Source organism: Struthio camelus, chromosome 6 (genome assembly GCF_040807025.1).
Source record: "Struthio camelus isolate bStrCam1 chromosome 6, bStrCam1.hap1, whole genome shotgun sequence".
Lineage (NCBI taxonomy): Eukaryota > Metazoa > Chordata > Aves > Struthioniformes > Struthionidae > Struthio > Struthio camelus.
In genome coordinates, this window is record NC_090947.1 from 28,707,453 (window position 1) to 28,725,554 (window position 18,102).

General features: G+C 56.5%; 1 protein-coding gene across 19 annotated transcripts in view; it reads left to right on the forward strand.

Moving 5' to 3' along the window:
- Window positions 1-16,750, forward strand: part of TNS1 (tensin 1) — an 81,396-nt gene extending 64,646 nt beyond the window's left edge. For 9 of the 19 annotated variants that reach the window (XM_068948944.1, XM_068948945.1, XM_068948933.1 and 6 more), the window contains 13 exons: window positions 932-1,024; window positions 1,973-2,008; window positions 6,482-6,656; window positions 7,268-8,136; window positions 9,715-9,801; window positions 10,259-10,390; window positions 10,933-11,025; window positions 11,835-11,912; window positions 12,293-12,364; window positions 12,463-12,631; window positions 12,945-13,013; window positions 13,467-13,499; window positions 15,206-16,750. In XM_068948944.1, the coding sequence (XP_068805045.1) occupies window positions 932-1,024; window positions 1,973-2,008; window positions 6,482-6,656; window positions 7,268-8,136; window positions 9,715-9,801; window positions 10,259-10,390; window positions 10,933-11,025; window positions 11,835-11,912; window positions 12,293-12,364; window positions 12,463-12,631; window positions 12,945-13,013; window positions 13,467-13,499; window positions 15,206-15,350 (2,051 nt within the window). In that variant the 3' untranslated portion in view covers window positions 15,351-16,750. The remainder of the gene's footprint in view (window positions 1-931; window positions 1,025-1,972; window positions 2,009-6,481; window positions 6,657-7,267; window positions 8,137-9,714; window positions 9,802-10,258; window positions 10,391-10,932; window positions 11,026-11,834; window positions 11,913-12,292; window positions 12,365-12,462; window positions 12,632-12,944; window positions 13,014-13,466; window positions 13,500-15,205) is intronic. The other 10 variants (XM_068948946.1, XM_068948948.1, XM_068948950.1 and 7 more) reach the window with 3 other exon arrangements.
- Window positions 16,751-18,102: the final 1,352 nt, after the last annotated feature.

Consider the following 18,102-nt stretch of genomic DNA (forward strand, 5'->3'; position numbering starts at 1 on the left):
CTGCTGGAGGCGAAACACCTCCCTGCATAGCCTTCAGCCGCCTCCGTGCTGAAGCCTCTTCTGGCATGTTAGAAAGCTGGATTGTTTGTGGCTCTGGTAAAATGCAGTATCAGGGAGACAGGAGTCACATCTGTGGGGTGGGATGGGGCAGGACACGCAGTCAGCTTGGAGAGAGCGGCTGTACTTGCCCTGCTCATCCATCATTTCCCCTGCACCATGAAGCCCTGCCACCCAGTACTGCCAGTGCATCCATATCTATACCCATACATGCATATACAGCTCCACGGTATATGTGCATATGGACACACACCATGAACCACATGTGCATTTCCACCTCTCAGGGAACATGCCATATACAACCATCCTCACCTGCCCGTCGAGCTGTACTGAAGGGTGTGGGATTTTTTGGCAGTCCTGCTGCCCATTTCATGGGTGTGATGAGCTGCTCTGGGCCAGCCCAGCCTCAGCTCAGCCAGACTTGGGGATCGGAAGGGGGGTTGACTGTTTGGGAGAGCTGGCAAGGGGAGATGGCTGCCCTTTTAGGGGTGACAAAGAAGGCTCGTGCCTATGGTAGGACTCTTCCCTTTTGGGGACGTTGCTGGGAGATGGGGTCTGGGCCTACCCCAGCAGGAATTGCCCCCTCCCTCCGGCCTGCCATTTCTGGGGGAGACTGCGTGTTCCTGGGCACCTCCTGCCCTGCATGCATCCTCAAACGGAGAGGAGTACTGGTGCTGTGCCGTGGTGTCGCTTCTGATGAGGGCTAGCTCCCTGTCCTATGCCTGCTCTTCCCCTTGAGTGCCTGATTGCAGCTGGTGGGTGGGATAGCTTGTGGAGGTCTGTGAACTCCCAGGCAGCGACACCACTGGCCTTTCTGAAGCTTTATCTGCCATCCTTCTGTTAACACTGTTGTTTTTCCCTCCTGTGCCGACAGTGCGTTCTCCCCCTGGCCTGGCCAAGACTCCTCTGTCAGCACTGGGGCTGAAACCCCATAACCCAGCTGAGATCCTGCTGCACCCAGTGGGAGGTGAGTGCAGGGCCGGGGCTGCAGGCTCTGGGGCTGGAGGTGATCCTCTATGGAGGATGTCCATGGGGATACCCCTGGAAGGTCCCTTGGCTGGAGAAGGCACTTCTTCCTCCCCCTTTGGACCAGGCAGCCCTGGGGAGCTTGTAGTTTCCCTTGGGGCCTCTGGGACTGTTTGCAGGTGGGAGAACTTGGTGCTTCCCTGGAGAGCTCAGCCCAGCAGGGCGATATGGCAGGGAATGCGTGGTTGTGTTGATCAACTCCCCATTACTGGAAGTCTTTGCTGGTGGAGGCTGGAAAAGCCCAGGGACCTGTCTCCTCCCCACTACTCCTCCTTCACTCCCTCCATTCCTTCTCGTCCCAGTGCAGCTGGAGAGGGTTTGCTCTTGCAGGAGCTGAGCCTGTCAGCCAGGATAGTATCCAGAGCCCTCTCCATCCCAAGAACTTGTCCCTGAGTGCAAAGGCCCCAGCTACCCCCGCTGGGCTTGCTCAGCTGTGCTGGGTACAGAGCTGTCAGTTAAGCCAGACACCTCGCTGCTCCCCAGCACCCAGCCCCTCCTGGGGGATCTCAGAGCTGAGAGCCCGGCTGCGCCCAGGGGGGTTGCCTTGGCTGATGCTGTCCTGGTGCTTGCTGGGTTTTTTGGAGCAGCCCTTTGTGGTTGCTCCCTGCTGGGCTGTTCCCACTTCCCCACCCTAAACCAGCCCCCTCAGGTCTGGAAGTCACCTCTGGGATGCCAAGCTGGTTGCAGTCACCCCAACAAGCTGTCCCTGGCAGGGAGGGGCCAGGCTTGGGCGCAGGGTCAGGAAGGTATGGGTCCTTTGCCCTCCATGTGCTCTCGTCAAAGCAAGGCAAAGCCTCCAAACTCAGATTTCTCTCTCTCTCTGTCTCACACCTCCCTTCTTCCATCTCTCCCCCACCTCCCATTACTCCCCTGCTCCTCCATCTTTCAGAGCTAGAAGGGGAGGCAGGAGTTGACTCTGGCGAAGGTAAGAAAGGCTTTTCTTTCTCTGTATCTCTTTTTCCCACTCCTCCTGTCTGGGCCTGTCACTCAGAGCAGGCTACAGCTGTCTGAGATAACAGATTTCCTTTTGTTGGAGGGAGCCCCTAAGTTATGCTTTGGAAATGATTTAGGAGCCTGAGTCTTGCTGATCCTGTTCCCTTTTGGGAAGGGAAACATTGTGTCTTGTGATGTGGTTGGATTCTCCGATGTCTCTGATGCATGGGGTAAAGAGGAGCTGATGCTTTTCCAGCCCCAACTGTTGGGAGTTTCTCTCTGCGGTGTAGATCCCTGGGCACTGCAAAAGGAGCTGCACAATTGCAGCAGTCGCTCCTGGGGTGCTCACCTCGCCCCTTTAGCCGCTTGGTCCAAGGAAGCACACAGAGGTCTGTCGCATTGGGTGGCAATGGTCCAAGGCGGCTGAAAGCTCTTTGTCTGCGAATGTGGCGCATGATGTCCTCACTGCAGACACACTGCGAAAGCTGGCACGCCTCAGCCAGCTTCAAACCAGCCTGCTTGGGGTCTGTGAGCAACAGCCCCGTTTCCAGGATCCTTCCCTCCCCCTCTGGCCATGCTGCTGCCATTTGGAGGAGAGCGAAAATAAACCAAAGTGCAGCACAAAAGGTCACAAGGCACAAAGGCTGCAAACGTGTTGCTGGCTCAGCTGGGCGCCAGCTCGTCCTTTTGTGCAGTGGCGAAGCATAGACAGCCTGCGAGCATCCGCCGCCGGGCTGGCACAGCGATGTAAAAAAGGTGGTCCAAATTCCCGCAATTGCGTCCACCTCCCACCCCTGGGCTGTGCATCTTGGCGGGGACGGTGCAGCATGGGCTGAGCTGGGGTGTCCTCAGTGCATTCATTGCCCGTGGCCTCCATCAGCCAGGTGGGTTTGCACAGGCTCCTGCGCAGGTTTGGGGATGGCTCTGCCTATTGCATGGCTCCGGGATGGCATATGTCCTGGGGGAGCAGAGGCTTTGGGAGTGCCGGCAATTACCTGATGTGCTGACTTCTATCTAATTGCTGTTGGGTGGTTTTATGTTCTTATTTAATGAAAGTTTAGGCCTTCAGGGCCAGGATGGGAAACTATTTGTTCAGAATCCTTTTCAGTGAGATGATGTCTCTTTCCGGTATGTTTGCTATGTTTTCCCGTGGCTCCTGGGAACAATTAGTATTTCTCCCCATAAATTCCTTGAAATACAAATATCAGCCCAAACCTGAACATTTTGGAGATATGGGAGAAAGCATTCGCTTGAAGAAGATAGCACTAAAGATCTTCCATTTCCCGAATTCCCAGATTTTTCAGTGATGGCTTTTTCGATGCCTCAGAGGAAGAAAAGTGGAGATAAAAATGGGCTTTTCCCCCAAATTTTCCTTCTAGGCTTTTCCTAGAAACTTTACCTTTTCACCCTCCAAAGATCCAAATCTCTTCTTTCTCTCCTTCTCACCAAACCCTCAGGAAGCAGAGAGAAAGGAGCTTGAACTATACTGCTTCTCTGGTCTCGTGGGCTGCTTGTGTGATGGATAGCCTGGTGAGGACCACTGACCCTGCACTGGCAGGGCTGAGTAGCCACCACCAACCTCTTGCAAAGCTGCTTTCCTTTTTTTAACCTCTGAGATAACAGGATGGCTTTAATGGGGCTGGGTCTGCAACCCTGAGCGGGGACTGTTGTTTTGGCCTAAGGGAGGTGGTGGGAGCTTTTCAGATGGCACATCTGGGACGTGGGGACAGCCCAATAGCCAGGCTTGAGTGGTGGCCCACTCTGTGCTGTTTAGCAGAGTGCAGCTGCCATCAGCAGCAACTCTGAGCCCAAGGCACCTCTGTACCTCAGCCACATGCTCCACAAGGATCTCTGTCCCTCTGGGACAGGACCTGGTCTGCAGATCGCAGCCTGCCTGGCCTGTGCCTGAGGCTGGGGTCCAAGGTCCGGGGCAGGGGAGCAGCCATGTGGATGCGCTGGCAGCATGTGACATTATAGCCTGGCTGCTACCTCCGAGGAGGCTTTAAAAAGACCGTCACAGTTGCAACGTTGGGTATTTCTGGCAGACGCGCAGCCCCCCTCGGATTCAGGGAGGGTCTGGCACACAGGGAGCTCCTCTCGGGGAGGGATTCCCGAATGGCTGCCCACCCTGGGATGACTCATGGCCTCTCTATTTTCCCACTGTCTTCCCATCTCCAGAGCCTCTTCCAAGAAAACATGAGGAGGCGAGATGAGATTTTTCAACTTAAAAAAATCCCGCCTAAAACTTCCCAACTGTGTGTGCCCACAGTTGCACACCCGCCCTCACTGTCGCACACCTATGCTTGCACACGCACTCGCGCTTGCCCACCAGTGCTCCCGCACACTCACGCATGGGTGTTCCCTTCTTGGGCCTGCTGCCCTTCTTGCTGAGCCCCTGGCTCCTGCCTCACTTTAGCCTCACTCTCTACATTAGCAGGAGGGGCTGGTATTTTCGCAGCCGTTTCGTCTTAACCTCTTGCAGGCTGACTCATTTGTACTGTCTGGCTAATTTTAGTCTGGGGTGGGGACAAGGAGGGTGATGTGTGTAGCTGTGAAATTAATTTAATTACCTAAGCAGCAATGAATTTCTTGCAGCTGCCTTGGATGTCCTCCCTGGATGCCGGGTGTCTTGTCCCTGTCACTCTAAGCCTTATGTTCTGCCTCAGCCATTGGTACCCAGCCCAAGTTGACATCGGGTTTTCAGCTCAGATCTTTTCTGAGATGGCTGAGCAGGGCTGGGCAGGGAGATCAGCCCCGGGGGATTGACTCATCCTCCCCTGTCTGCAAATGGGGCACTTGCTTTGATTCTCAGTGCACGGAGACTGAGAGGCAGGGAGGGAAGGATGGAGGGCTGTGACAGTCATTTTCCTTGCAACTCCCCTAAGTTTAGCCCTGAACACAGCACTGTGCATTGGTGCTGCTGGCTGGAAGCAGGCTGTCTTGGATTAGCCAGAGCCTGGCTGCTATGACTAATGATAACAATAATGTTTGTAATTACTAATTACTACTGCAGAGCTGCCTAGGGCATGGCCAGCCTGGAGTTGGCTGTGCAAAGAGCTGGTGGAGCTGGGGACCTGTGAGGATGCCCGGCCCAAAGCGTTTCACACCGGCAGGCAATGTGGCCGGACGGGGAAGGTGTATGGGAAGTAGCAGGAGGTGAGCGTCACGGTACCCGCTCGGCTCGTGTCCGATGCTGCCAGCCCAGCCCCAGTGCCGAAGAGGGACAGGGTCCACTGCATGCGGTGTGTCTGATACGGGGCAGACTGGGGGTGGGGATGGTCTCCAGACCCTATCATCCTCTCCAGCAGCCTGGCCTGGCTCGAGGCCCAGAGCTGGTGAATACCAGGGCTTTGCCTGTGGTTTTGTTTTGGGTGCTACACTCTGGCACTGGGCACCGGTAGCAGGCAGAGAGGCAGGCCATGGCACACGTGAGTCATGCAAGGTGCCCTTGCCTCCTGGTGAAATTCCTGCAGGGTTGTGGAAGAAAGAGGTTAAAGCTGAAGCCTATTCCTCCGTCTTGGCTGGTGGGTGGTAACGTGAGGCTGGCTGCTGCTGAGGGGCATCCACATGGCTGGCTTTGCCCAGCAAGAACAGATTTGGTGCTTTCCCTGCTCAGCGCTGAAGGCAGGGGGAGAAGAAATTTGGAGTGGAAAGGCAAGAGGAGATGGAGAGAGGGCTGGATCTGCTGGCCGGCTTGGCTAGGCTGCTGACAGCCCGCCCAACCTGCTATTCCTGGCACGGGACAGCTCAGCATCGTCAAAGGAAAATTGCTTTTTCTGGGCGTGCTCATGGAGTCCAGTTTCAAGTTGGGATGGGGAGGAAGCATTTTAGTGGAAATAGCTGGGGCTGGGGCTGCTGCTCTGGTCTCTGCTGCTGGAGATGGCAGAGAGGGGTGGACCGCACAGGGCAGGGACCACAGGGCATCACCGTTAGTCCTGCTGTGAGTCAGCGCAGGCTGGGCTGAGGCACCAGCTCTATTTTTATGGGTTGAGGATGAGTGTGGAGCACAATGTGTGCTGCTTGGCATCCGAGCCGGAGAGGGATGCTGAATCAGAGCAGGGCAGAGGGATGGTGGTGCTGGAGCCCGCAGTGAGGCTCACTCACACTCCAGGATGGGACCATGGCCCTACTCACTCCGGGAAGGGATGGGCATGGTCCCTCCTCTCTGTGTGCTTGCTGGGGGCTTTGGGAACTCTCAGAGTAACCTTAAAGCCTGTACAGAGTCCATCCTGTCTGTTTTTGCACAACCCCTTGGGGATGGGGAAAAGAGACAGGCAGATTTGTTTTAGGCTGGGTGAAATGATGAGGCAGAGGGATGGGGAGGAAACGTGCAGCGGGAGGAGCTCAGGTCAGGCACCTTCACTGCTTGACATGGGGTGCCTGGGAAGGGCACGGCCCTGTTCCTGCACTCTCGCCGGCAGCACAAGCCGCAGGCTCATCCGCTTCCCCTTCCTTTCTGCCACAGAGCCCAGGAGCTACGTTGAGTCGGTGGCACGGACGGCCACGACGGGCAGGGGAGGCAGCCTGCCAGCTGCCCAGCCAGGAGCCACAGAGGTGCCTGCCAGGAATGGTGCCTTCTCCAACTCCTTCACTGCCCCCAGCCCCATCTCCACCAGCAGCCCCATTCACAGCTTGGACGGGTAAGAGGGCAGCGGGCATGTCCCCATGGCTCTGTGTCCCTCTTTGCCAGCTGGCAGTGCTGGGGGCTCCTCTGCCATCTTTGGAGGTGGCGGTGATCTGACACTGCCCAAGGACACAGAGCTGGGTCGCTAGGCCCTCGGCATCATCTCACTGGCAACATGGCTCCCGGGGCAGGAGAGGGATTGAGTCTGTGTTAACACCGCTCCAGGCTGGGCTGAGCATCCATCCCTCGTGGTGCCGTGGAGCCCTCCGTCCCCAGCCCCTCTCCACCCCTCCCTGGTGCCTGCCACCATCCCAGCCTGTACAGGTGGCCGGGAAGAACAAATCAGGCGTTTTGCTGGGAGAAGAGCTGGGAAAAGGCTCCGTCTCCCAGAAAGCGACATATTTTGGGTGGGAATTGGTGTGTATAGGGGAACCGAAGCTGCCTCCAGTTGCTTTCACGTGGCTGGCAGGTCCTGGGCTGTCGTCCTGCTGCTGCCATCGAGCAACCCGGTGGCTTGCTGGCTCCAGGCCTCAATTTCCCGGTGCACTGCCTGGAGATGTGGTGCCAGGGAGCAGCCGCGACGAGCACCAGCAGCTGAATCCCTCCCCCCTCCCCATCTCTCCTTAGGGCGTCCATCCGCAGCTACCCATCGGAGGGCAGCCCCCACGGCACGGTTACACCTCCCCACGCCTCGGCCGAATCTACCTACCGGTCACCCGTTGCCTCCCAAGCGCCCTCTGCTCAAAGCAGCTACCAAAACTCGCCTCCGTCCTCCTTCATCGCCGTCCAAGGTGGGGCTCCGGGTGCAGCGTATGCCAGCCCTGACTACTCCGACAGCCGTGGTGGCCTCCTGCTGGACCCCCAAGTTCGGCCGCAGCCGCAGGTCAGCGTGGTGGGGGTCCACACGCTGCCGGGGAGCCCCCGCACCCTGCACCGGACAGTGGCTACCAACACGCCGCCCAGCCCCGGCTTTGGGCGAAGAGCAGTCAACCCCGGCGTCACCGGCACTCCCAGTAGCCCCAGCCTGGGCCGGCATGCCGCCACAACCCACGGCAACCTGGCCGTGGCGCCGGGGAGCCCCAGCCTGGCCAGGCATCAGGCTGTGGCAGCTGGCCCCCCGGGCAGCCCTGCATATGGTTACGCCGCCCCAGAGGAGAGGCGCCCGACGCTGTCTCGGCAGAGTAGCTCCTCTGGCTACCAGCCTCCCTCCACGCCGTCCTTCCCCGTCTCGCCGGCGTATTACCCCGGCACCAGCACGCCCCACTCCTCCTCGCCGGACTCGGCCGCCTACCGGCAGGGCAGCCCCACACCGCAGCCCGCGCTGCCCGAGAAGAGGAGGATGTCGGCCGGGGACCGCTCCAACAGCCTGCCCAACTATGCCACCGTCAACGGCAAGACGTCCTCGCCCCTCTCCAGCGGCATGTCCAGCCCCAGCGGCGGCAGTGCCGTGGCTTTCTCCCACACCCTGCCGGACTTCTCCAAGTTTTCCATGCCAGGTAAGGCGTGCCCGGGGCCTCCCTCCCAGGGAGACAAGAACATAGAAAAAAAAAAGGAGAAACTTCTGCTTCTGCTACTTGGCACAGCTGGAGTCTCCCTCCCCCCGCCTCTCTGCCCCCCTGGCTTCCCCTCTTCTTCGCCAGTGAGCGGCAAAGTGGTTGCGGCTGTGATTTGATTTATTCCTCCTGTCGGGGTAGAAACCTGTGGCACTTCGGGGGCTTGGGCCATTTCCTGCTTTTTCTGCTTTTTGAAACAGTGAATCCAAACAGGAAAATACTGACTTAGCATCAGAAGCAAACTGGCCGTCGTGCTGACATAAATAGCACGGGAGTTTGTGTAGGGGGAGATCAAAGCCCCGGGAGGCCGCTCACATCCGCGCGGCCTTTCTCCCCCATGGGGACTCGCCGACCCCGGAGCCCTGTTCCCTGCTGGTTTTGCCCTAGAGAGACCCTGCTGCAGCACATCCGGGCGGCCTCCTTATTTTAAAAAGCCGTGCTGTGCCCTGGGTGCCACCGTGCCTGAAACCCGTCCCCCTGCTCTTGTTACGAGACACCTCCGTGACGCCAAGATCGGGCCGATAGGGCGAGGGGAATAAAGCACCGGCGGAGCGTTGGCTCCGGCGGCTGGGTTGGTTTCGCAGCCCTTTGTGGACTCCCTGGCTGCCACGATGGCTGCGTTGCTCATGTTCGCTGCAGGCTGCCAGCCTCATGGGCCGTGGGGAGGAGGGACATTTCCGAGCTGTGAAGCACGAGCGTGAATCCGTAGCGATTGGGGAGCGGGCTGGAGACCCGAGCGAACCCTCTGCAGGTGACTAGATTGCAACGGGCTGATAACGCCTGAGATGTTATCTGACCTGGCCCTGTAGGTTGTTTCCTTGTTTGTTTGTGAAAAGCAGGTGGTTAGAAATGTAATGTGAGCGAAGCGGAGGTTTTGTATCAGGAGCATTGGGTCCTGTCGGGACGGTGCCAGAGACAGAGTGTAGCAAGGTCAGGCTGCACTGGGGCTGGGGACCAGCCACCCTTCCTGGGGGCCATCGGCCTGTCTGGGTCCTCTGCGTGGAACAAAGATAAGGCAAGGGATTTATTTTTATGAGCCAAATCTTGAACACTGGAGAGCAGTAAAGATCCTCCAAAGTTAGTGGATCTCCTCACCTCCCTCTGGAGATCCCACCTTTTTCCTCAGACAGCTTTTATTTCACCTGACTGGCTGACTTTTAAACCATGAACTTCTATTTTTTCTCAGCATATGTGCAGGAGAAGCTCTTCCCTGCATAGCCTGAGGCTGAAATAAGGGAAGTCATCACCCTCCACCGTGAGGCTTGTGCCTGGGTTTAGCTTTAGGTGCAGCCCTGTTAGCTCCAGGTGACGATCAACCTGCCTGTAAGTGTTTGGCCTGGGGCCTGCCGCCTGAGATTAAGGCGATATACTGGGGGCTAAAATGAGGTGAAGATATTAATACTTCTGGATATCAGCTGGCCATGCTCCACTGCAGGCAGGAGCTGCTAAAAACCCGTACAAAGTTTTATATACAGCATCTCTTGACTTTGTTTCTTTTCTTCTCCCCTTTCCTTCCTCCAGACATCAGCCCCGAGACTCGTGCCAGTGTCAAGTTTGTCCAGGACACTTCCAAGTACTGGTACAAACCGGAGATCTCCAGGGAGCAGGGTGTGTAGATGGCTTCGGGGGAAGGATTCGGCTGAGTGAGCCGCAATTGGGACTTGGGGTGCACCACTGCACTGGAGGCTGGAGTCAGATAGCTGCAGGATCGTGGGGGCTAGAAAGGCTTTCCCTGAGGGAAAATCCTAGGGTTGAGTTAGGCACTGGAGGTGGACTGGGGATGCTGGGGCTGTGGGAGAGGAGGGGGTTGAGGCCCAGGTCAGCTGTAGGCTTGCATGACGTGGGCTCCCAAAACCTCCCCCCTCTGACCACCAGTCCCTCTCTGGTGTGCGGTGGGGCTATGCAGCTTGGCGTGTGAAGCACCCACATTCTGCACAGATATTGCTCAGAGGGGTCTCGGAGCTGGGGCAAGCGAGCTCCCTGTCCTGACCCCCATCCACCGGTTTCAGAGGGCAGGCTGGCTCTGCGCCTGCTGGGCCTGAGGGCTGCCTTTCTCTCCCCACAGCCATCACGTTGCTGAAGGACAGGGAGCCGGGGGCTTTCATTATCCGTGACAGCCACTCCTTCCGGGGAGCCTACGGCCTTGCCATGAAAGTAGCGTCTCCACCTCCCACGGTCATGCAGCAGAACAAGAAAGGTATTGTGTGCCCTTCTCCTTCCCACGCCGAGATGCTTTCTATTGTTCAGCCCGCAGCGAGCGGGCAGCTGGGTCTGCTGAGTATGGTGTGCCCTTGGGTATGTGCTGATGTGGCAGCATCCCTCCCTCCCTCCCATCTCTCCCCCAACCCTCCCCTCTGGTAGCATGGGAAGAGCTGGTCACTCTCTGCCCTGAGCTGTGGAGGGCCGGGGGGCATTAGCAACTGGTCCTTGGCATGGAGAAATGGGCACAGCCCTCCTGGCCCAGCAACACCACAGGGGAGCCTGGCTTAGGGTCAGCCCTCTGCAAAGGACCTCATTCAAGATGGGCTTGCAGAGAGGCAGAACCCCCTCCCTCGAGCTGAGGACGTACCAGAGCGCTGGTTTCCTGTGGGATCTTGGAGTGGCAGAGTGGGAGAGGCCAGAGGGGGGCTGCTCTCATGGGTGAAGGATTGTAGGTAGCTGGCAAGGAGGAGGAAGAGGAGGAGGAGGAGGAGGAGGAGGAGGGTGGCTCTGGTGTGAAAATCTCCCATCTCTTCCCAGGAGACATCACCAATGAACTGGTGAGGCACTTCCTCATCGAGACCAGCCCGCGAGGTGTGAAACTAAAAGGATGCCCCAATGAGCCCAATTTTGGTGAGTGTCCCAATGTGCTTCCGCATCTGGAGGGCTGGGAAGGCCTTTACTTTGCTGGACTGTCAAAGCAGAGCAAGCAGGTGTCTGGGACAGGCCCTGCCTCTGCCACAGCCACCTGTGTGCAACTGAGTCCTGCGGGTGTTTGGAGCAGGGCCCAAAGATGCCTCTGGTGTCATGCATGCTCATGCATGCATACGTACATATGCTTACGTATGCATATATGCACAGGTACTTATCTTCATGCATGTCTAAATTTAACTGAACACCCCTGTGTCCATGTGAGCATAACACATAAATGCACACAAATGCACCAATATGCTTACCTGCACATGTATGTGCGTGCACGCATCTGAACATAAAGTGCACATCTGTGCACGCTCCTGTATTTTCACATACGCACAGACAACAGGTGCCTGGCCATGCACATCTGTGTGCACACACACAGACCTACTGCCCTGCATGTGTACACAGACACACACACAGAGCAGACATGCATATGCACACAGCTGTCCGTATGTGCTTATGTGTACACTCACAGGCACACACCCAATGGCAGGCATGTACACGTGCTGCTTGGTCTCCTGCACATGCACACACACGTGTAAATGTGGGCTTGTGAGTGCACAGGGTTGCACAGGCTTTGGGGTGTGTTACAGATCCTCAGCTTTTCGGGGACAGAGCGAGAGGAGGAGGGTGGGTGGAGGGCAGTGACTTCCCTTGTTCCAGTTGTCTCATAGCTAATGATGTGCTCCAAGGTGAGGTAATATGTGTCTCTAGCCCCATGCTGATTGTCTCCTGTCTCTCCCCAGGGTGCCTCTCAGCTCTGGTGTACCAGCACTCCATCATGCCCTTGGCCCTGCCCTGCAAGCTGGTCATTCCTGACCGGGGTAAGAGCCATACTCAGAAGGGATCAATGGGGCAGTTTTGCCCTGCTGCAGCTTGGGATGAGGTCTTGGTTCCTCTGCCAGCCATAGCCATGTTCAGGGCTGTGCTTCCACAGCAGGGCCAGCTCTGGGGATGTATCCCCTCTCCTCTCTGTGCTGGGAGTTGTGCTTCCCCGCTGATCCCCTTGCGCCCCTGCGCTCAGACAGTTCAGATCCGGGCCGGGCTATAACCTCGGGGTGGAGTGCCGGAAGACAGCATCCACCCTGGGATCTGATGCCCAACAGTTGAAAAGGGGATAGTGCATCTGCCCCCACAGCTTGGGCTGCTGGGAACAGGGTCACTTTTCAAGCAGGGAGCAGCAGTAACATCTCCTCTCTTCTAGATCCCACTGAGGAAAAGAAAGATGCGGCATCGGCCACCAACTCTGCCACGGACCTCCTCAAACAGGGTGCGGGTGAGTAGACAGGGGCTGCCAGGAACCCCACTGCTGTGGGGTGAACGTGGCCTGGAGCGATCGCTGACCCCACGCCTGCTCTCTCTCTCCCCTTCCAGCCTGCAATGTCCTCTTCATCAACTCGGTGGAGATGGAGTCGCTCACGGGCCCCCAGGCCATTGCGAAAGCTGTCTCCGAGACGCTGGTCGCTGACCCCACGCCCACTGCTACTATCGTCCACTTCAAAGTCTCCGCTCAAGGCATCACCTTAACAGACAACCAGAGGAAGTAAGAGCTCCCAGAGCTGCAGCCCCACATCCCCAACACCCAGGCATGCATGGGATGTGGATACCATGCTGAGAGCTGATGAGCTGTGACCCAGGGAGCACATTAGCGAAGGACGTCCTTGGGGTGGCATTAGGCTGCTCGTAGGCAGGGATGGGCTCTGCCCCTGACTCCTGTAGCATGCCAGGGGAGACCTAGGGAAATGGCCTCGATGCTGGTGGGGGCTGAGCAGCGATGCGCTGGTCCTGCTTTGGGCCGTGATGGCAGGGCGGAGGCGGGGGGCTCGCTGACCATGGCTCCCTGCCTTGTATTTCAGATTATTCTTCCGACGACACTACCCCCTCAACACCGTGACCTTCTGTGACCTGGACCCCCAGGAAAGAAAGTGAGTGCCCTAGCCCGAGGGGAGCTCGTCCCCCTGACCCTTCCTATCCCTCCAGGCTTCTGGGCTGCTTGGAGCAGGGTCTTTGCTTGCTCAGTCTCTGTTGCTCCAGAAGATGGCAGGGATGGGGCATGCCCTCAGATACCCTGGGGAAATGCCAGCTTCTTTCTTGGTGTCTCCAAGCTGGGGGAGTGGTGCATCATATTTGGATGCCCATCTGCCCGCTTGGCTGTGTAAGGATCAGTTAACAACCAAGCATGCCTCCCCTATGCACCCCTGATGGGCATGGCTGCAGACCATGGGCCTGCCGTCTTTTTCCAAAGCACCAAAGCCATGCAAAGTCCAGGCCGTCTTCACGTCTACCATAGTCCCCAGTGGGGCTGGTTTGGCAAATGGCCTCATTACTCTGTGGGGTGCCAGAGATGCAACTCCTCACACCTCTTCTTCTCCTTGCAGGTGGACTAAAACTGATGGCAGTGGCCCAGCCAAGTAAGTGCTTTCTGAGCTCAGTTCCTCCCATCCCCCATCAAGGTAACCCCTGCTTGTGTTTGAGCATTGGCTCCAGCAACCCCTGGCTAGGGATGCTCTTTGCAGGGTGGGTTCTTGGTTGGCTGTGAGATCTGCCCCCAGCCACGGCAGGCCCCTGAGGAGCTGCCTGGCACAGCGATGTCATCCTTCCCGATGCATCCCCTGTATGCAAGTGATGGAGGGCCGGTCCGGCAGGCACTGGCATAGGAACCCTGTCCCACAGCATGGGAGGATGGTTCCAAGGTTGGTGTCCCCAGTGCCCTCTGTGGGTGATGGTTTTCCTGGGCACTGGGACTTGGGCAGCAAATGCTAAAGCAGGAAACAGGTTCCTTGCGCTCACTGGGCTGTGCTAGCTTGTCTTGGAAGGCAAAAGAGCCCAGGATGTGTGATGGTGTGATGGGCCAAGCGAGATGGGAGAGAAGAGGTCTGTGGGGATGTGAACCAGCAGGGAATAAGTGCAGCGCAGCCTCCATCCGATGAAGAGGGGTGGTGAGAGGCTGTTCCCTGAGGGACTGGCTCAGCTCCTTGCTGCAGGAAAGTTTCAGCCAAGCATGTAACTGCAGTCCTGTGGATTCAGTAAGCATCTTTTGGCCCCAAATTCCTGGTCAGAGCAGGTACAGACCACAGTGAACTGGCCTCACTGCAGACCATCCCAGTGCTGTTAGTGGGAGACTGGCTCATGGTGCAGAATGGCAGGGTAATATTAGCCACGTATGAACCACACAGCACCTCGATGAGCCTGACAGCTGTTCCCTTCCTCTCTTCCTCCTTTTCCTGAACTGCAGGAGCACAGAGTTGCCGGCTGAGCCCAGTTCAGGGGCTGATTCCCACTAATTTTAGCCAGTATATTAGCAAAGGGGTTTTTATTAGGATGCCCAGCTGCTGGGATATTTCCCCTCTCCAATTAGAAGTGCCATGGCCTGGGCCTGTCTCACATTCTGTTCCCCTGTATTTATAACTCGAGTTTGCATGTTCTAATTAAAAAAGGGACATTTTATTCACCAAGAGAAGGACAGACAGGAATAACTGCATGGTCTCACCCAGCTCTGCGTGTGGCAGCACATGGGTCTGCTCTCCCCATGTATCGGCATGGCCCTTCCAGTGTTAGGGGATCTCCTCAGTGCGTACCCCAAAGGCTGGCCAGTTAGATCTCTGTGGTTTCACCCAAAGGGAGGCAGTGCTGTGATTATTTGGAAGGTCCTTTCTTGGGGAAGCCTGGGGGAGGGTGATGGGGATGGTCAGAGCAAAGGGGCCAGGACAGTTTGGTGGAGAGATGCTGGAAGGGAAAGGCAGTGCTGGCCCTCAAAGAAGCTGCAGCACAAGGAAGTGTAGGCTTGTCTTCATGCAGGCCGTTGTGGCATAACATATCTCACTTTGTGTCATGCAAGGTGGAGGTTGCAGTGAGAGAGCTGGACCAGCCCATGCAGGAAGAGTCTGGTATTGCCCCTTGGGTGAGCATAGCTGGCAGGCCCACAAGAGCATAGCTGCCCAACCTCAGGAGAGGTTTAGGCAGAACCCTGGGGCAGAAAGACTTGTGGATAGCTGTTCTGGGAGCCCCAGGCTCCCCACCGGGGATTGGTGTTCCCCGTGTTGCCAGCATTGGTTGCTGCGCCTCCCCCAGTTTGTTGCTGGGGGCCTCTCTGAGCCTCTTGCCTTCTCCCACCCAGGCTCTTTGGCTTTGTGGCCAGGAAGCAAGGGAGCACCACGGACAACGTTTGCCACCTCTTTGCCGAGATGGATCCGGACCAGCCAGCTGCAGCCATTGTCAACTTTGTCTCCAGGGTCATGCTTGGCTCCGGCCAGAAAAGATGAGCTGGCGCTTGCGGGTGATTCTTGAATTTTGGAGAAGGACTTGGAGCTAATCCGAGAAGGAGTGCAAGGAAGTGCATTGTGGGAGAGGGAAGTGAATCGGGAGGGGGAAAGGGTTGGAATTTTGGAGGAAAACAGCAAACAACAAAAAAAAACCCAACAAAACCCCTAAAAACTCAACACAAGCCAAACACACACATAGAGGAATCAAAACCACGCACCTATGTAACAGAGCCACAGAGTCACGCCAAACGAGGAAAGGATGTGGATGCATGTCCCATCGCAGGGAAGGTGACCAAAGCAAAGCCAGCAGCGAGAGGTGTGTTCCCAGCTTTTGACGTTGCGATCCTGAGTCTGGACCAAGTGGTGATGTTCGCTCTGGATTGAATGCGAGATCATGACTAGCATGTGCCATCTGGAAAAAAGAGGCCACCATCAAAACCTACAAGAGAAGCTCCATCCTGACAGCTCCTTTTGCAAACATCTATTGCGTGTTTGAAACAACCCATAGGAAATAAAATCCTGCCGGAACGTAAGCCAGGTCTACAGGACAACGGAGGAGATGCCCTTGGAAACTTTCCCTTGCCCAGCTGTGGCAGAGGGGCCTTGCGGGCCCTTGTGCTTCTCCCCAAATTTGCTTGCTGCCTGGTGACTTGCTGGGGACACACAAGGCCTTGGTCTCGAATCCTCCCGTCCCCTGGGAGTTCACTTGAACTGATTTCGGTTGCTGGCCCAGAGCCCGGTCAAAGTCCAGGACCGGTCACAGGTGAGCAGTATGAGTCCACCCGGAGAGGGGGAATTGCAGCATTTCCACGCACCTCCCCAGGTGTGCTTGCACTCAGCCACGCACCCACTGCGTGTGTCTGGAGGCTCTGGCCACCCCATGCCTTGGAGAAGGCAAACGCACACCGGGAACCTTCTGAGTTGATCTAGAGTCACCTCCTGTCCTGCCTTCCCTTTTTCCCTCCCATCACTAGACCTCTTTGGCAATTTTCTCCTGCAGCCTGTCACATTGTTCTCTTAACAAAAAGAAAAGGAAAGAAAAATATTGTAATAATAATAATAATAATAATAATAGTGGATGCTGGCACAGGTGGGTTTTCTATGCAAAGCAATGGACCCCTGGCTAGCGCTATCTCTCTCTTCCAAGATGTGCAAGCGGTTTTTAAATTGCATGGACGTTCAGTTGCACGAAAGGCGAATGACTACAAGTAACTCAGGCGCTTTTTACATTTTATTTTGGAGGCCACATTAAAAAAAGAAGGAAGACAATTAAGAAAAAAAAAAGACTTGCAGTCACTGGGCAGCTTTGGCTCAGTGAGGCAGTAACAGGTCCTCCGAGAGCCAGCCTGCTCGGCCTGTGCGCCCCCCTGTAGTTGGCCCACTGGAGGCTTGCATCTCCGAAAATACCATTGTTTTGCAGCAAATTAAGTGCCGTCGGCTTTTCCCTTTGCTTTAGGAGGTTTGTGTGAGGTGAGCAGGGGTGAAGGGCGAGCAGAGCCATCAGCCCGAGCTGCGGTGCTGGGTCTGGCGGTGGGGGAGCAAGTGGAGGTCCCCAGCCCCTTCATGGTGCCTAGTGGGGTCCAGCTGGCAGTGGGGATACAAGGGCATAGAGCACCCTAGTCACATGTGCAGGTCTGGGGGCAAGAAGAATGGTCTGGATGGAGCCACTGAGTTAATGAAAACAAGGGCTGAACCCCCTGCTATGAATATCCCCTGCTTTGAAGCCCCTCAAGCCAAACTGGGACAGCTGTGCCACCAGCATCCCAACCTCCTGGCACACTGCAGTGGGGGCTGCAGATGCAGCGACCTGACAGACGGGCTCTGCACGGGGGCAGGAGCCAGGCAGATGCAAAAGCCAAGAGCTGCTTTGGAGAAATTTTCAGTGCAAAGTGGCCTAGATAGATAGGCTGTTGGGGGCAAAAATTCGAAACAGTACCACAGCTCCCCAGAGTTCCCCCTTGCCTCCTTCAGACCGCCCCGGCCTTGATAGCTATAATATATATATATGAGCTATACTGACAAAATATTGTAAGCTAATGAAATTTTAAGGAGGAAAAAAGGTTAAATTTACACTCCAAAAAATATTTATTTTTGCCCTATTGCTTTCCGTGCATTGTATCTCCCCCATTATATCTGCCTCCCCTCCTTTCTCTGCCCTGGGGGAACACCTGCACCTTGCGAAAAAAATCAAGAGCAGGGAAAACACTAGTGGGGCAAAGCCGTGGCTCTCGAGTCGAGGAGGGCGACGTTGGCCCTTCCCGGGCGTGTGGCCCTCTGAGTCCCCCCCTTTCCCCTTTCAGCTCCCCCTGACCTGCTACCGCCGGGAGCTGCAGAGCACGTGAGCGGCGAGCACGGCGGGCGGGCATGCGTGTGACCGCGAGCGTGTGCGTGTGCATGTGCGTGTGCGTGTGCGAGAGAGCGAGCGGCGTGGGCGCGCGGAGGGGGCTTTCATTGCTGGAGACTTGTTATAAGGCGTTGGATATGGAGCGGGGAGTTGGTTGCGAGACTGCGGCAGGATGGGGGGGGTGTCTGGGGAGGGGCTTCCCCCCACACCCTGCTCCCCATCCGCGTGGATGTGAGGATCTTTTAATTTTGACGTTTCAAAAGCGATTCCCTCCTTCTGCGAAATTCAAGCCAGATGAAAAAAGAAATCTCACCCGTAATCTCCTAACCCTGCCATTAACCAATTAGAGAAACACTGTGTTTATAGATATATAAATATATATTTTTGAAAGTCTCTATTTTTCAGACT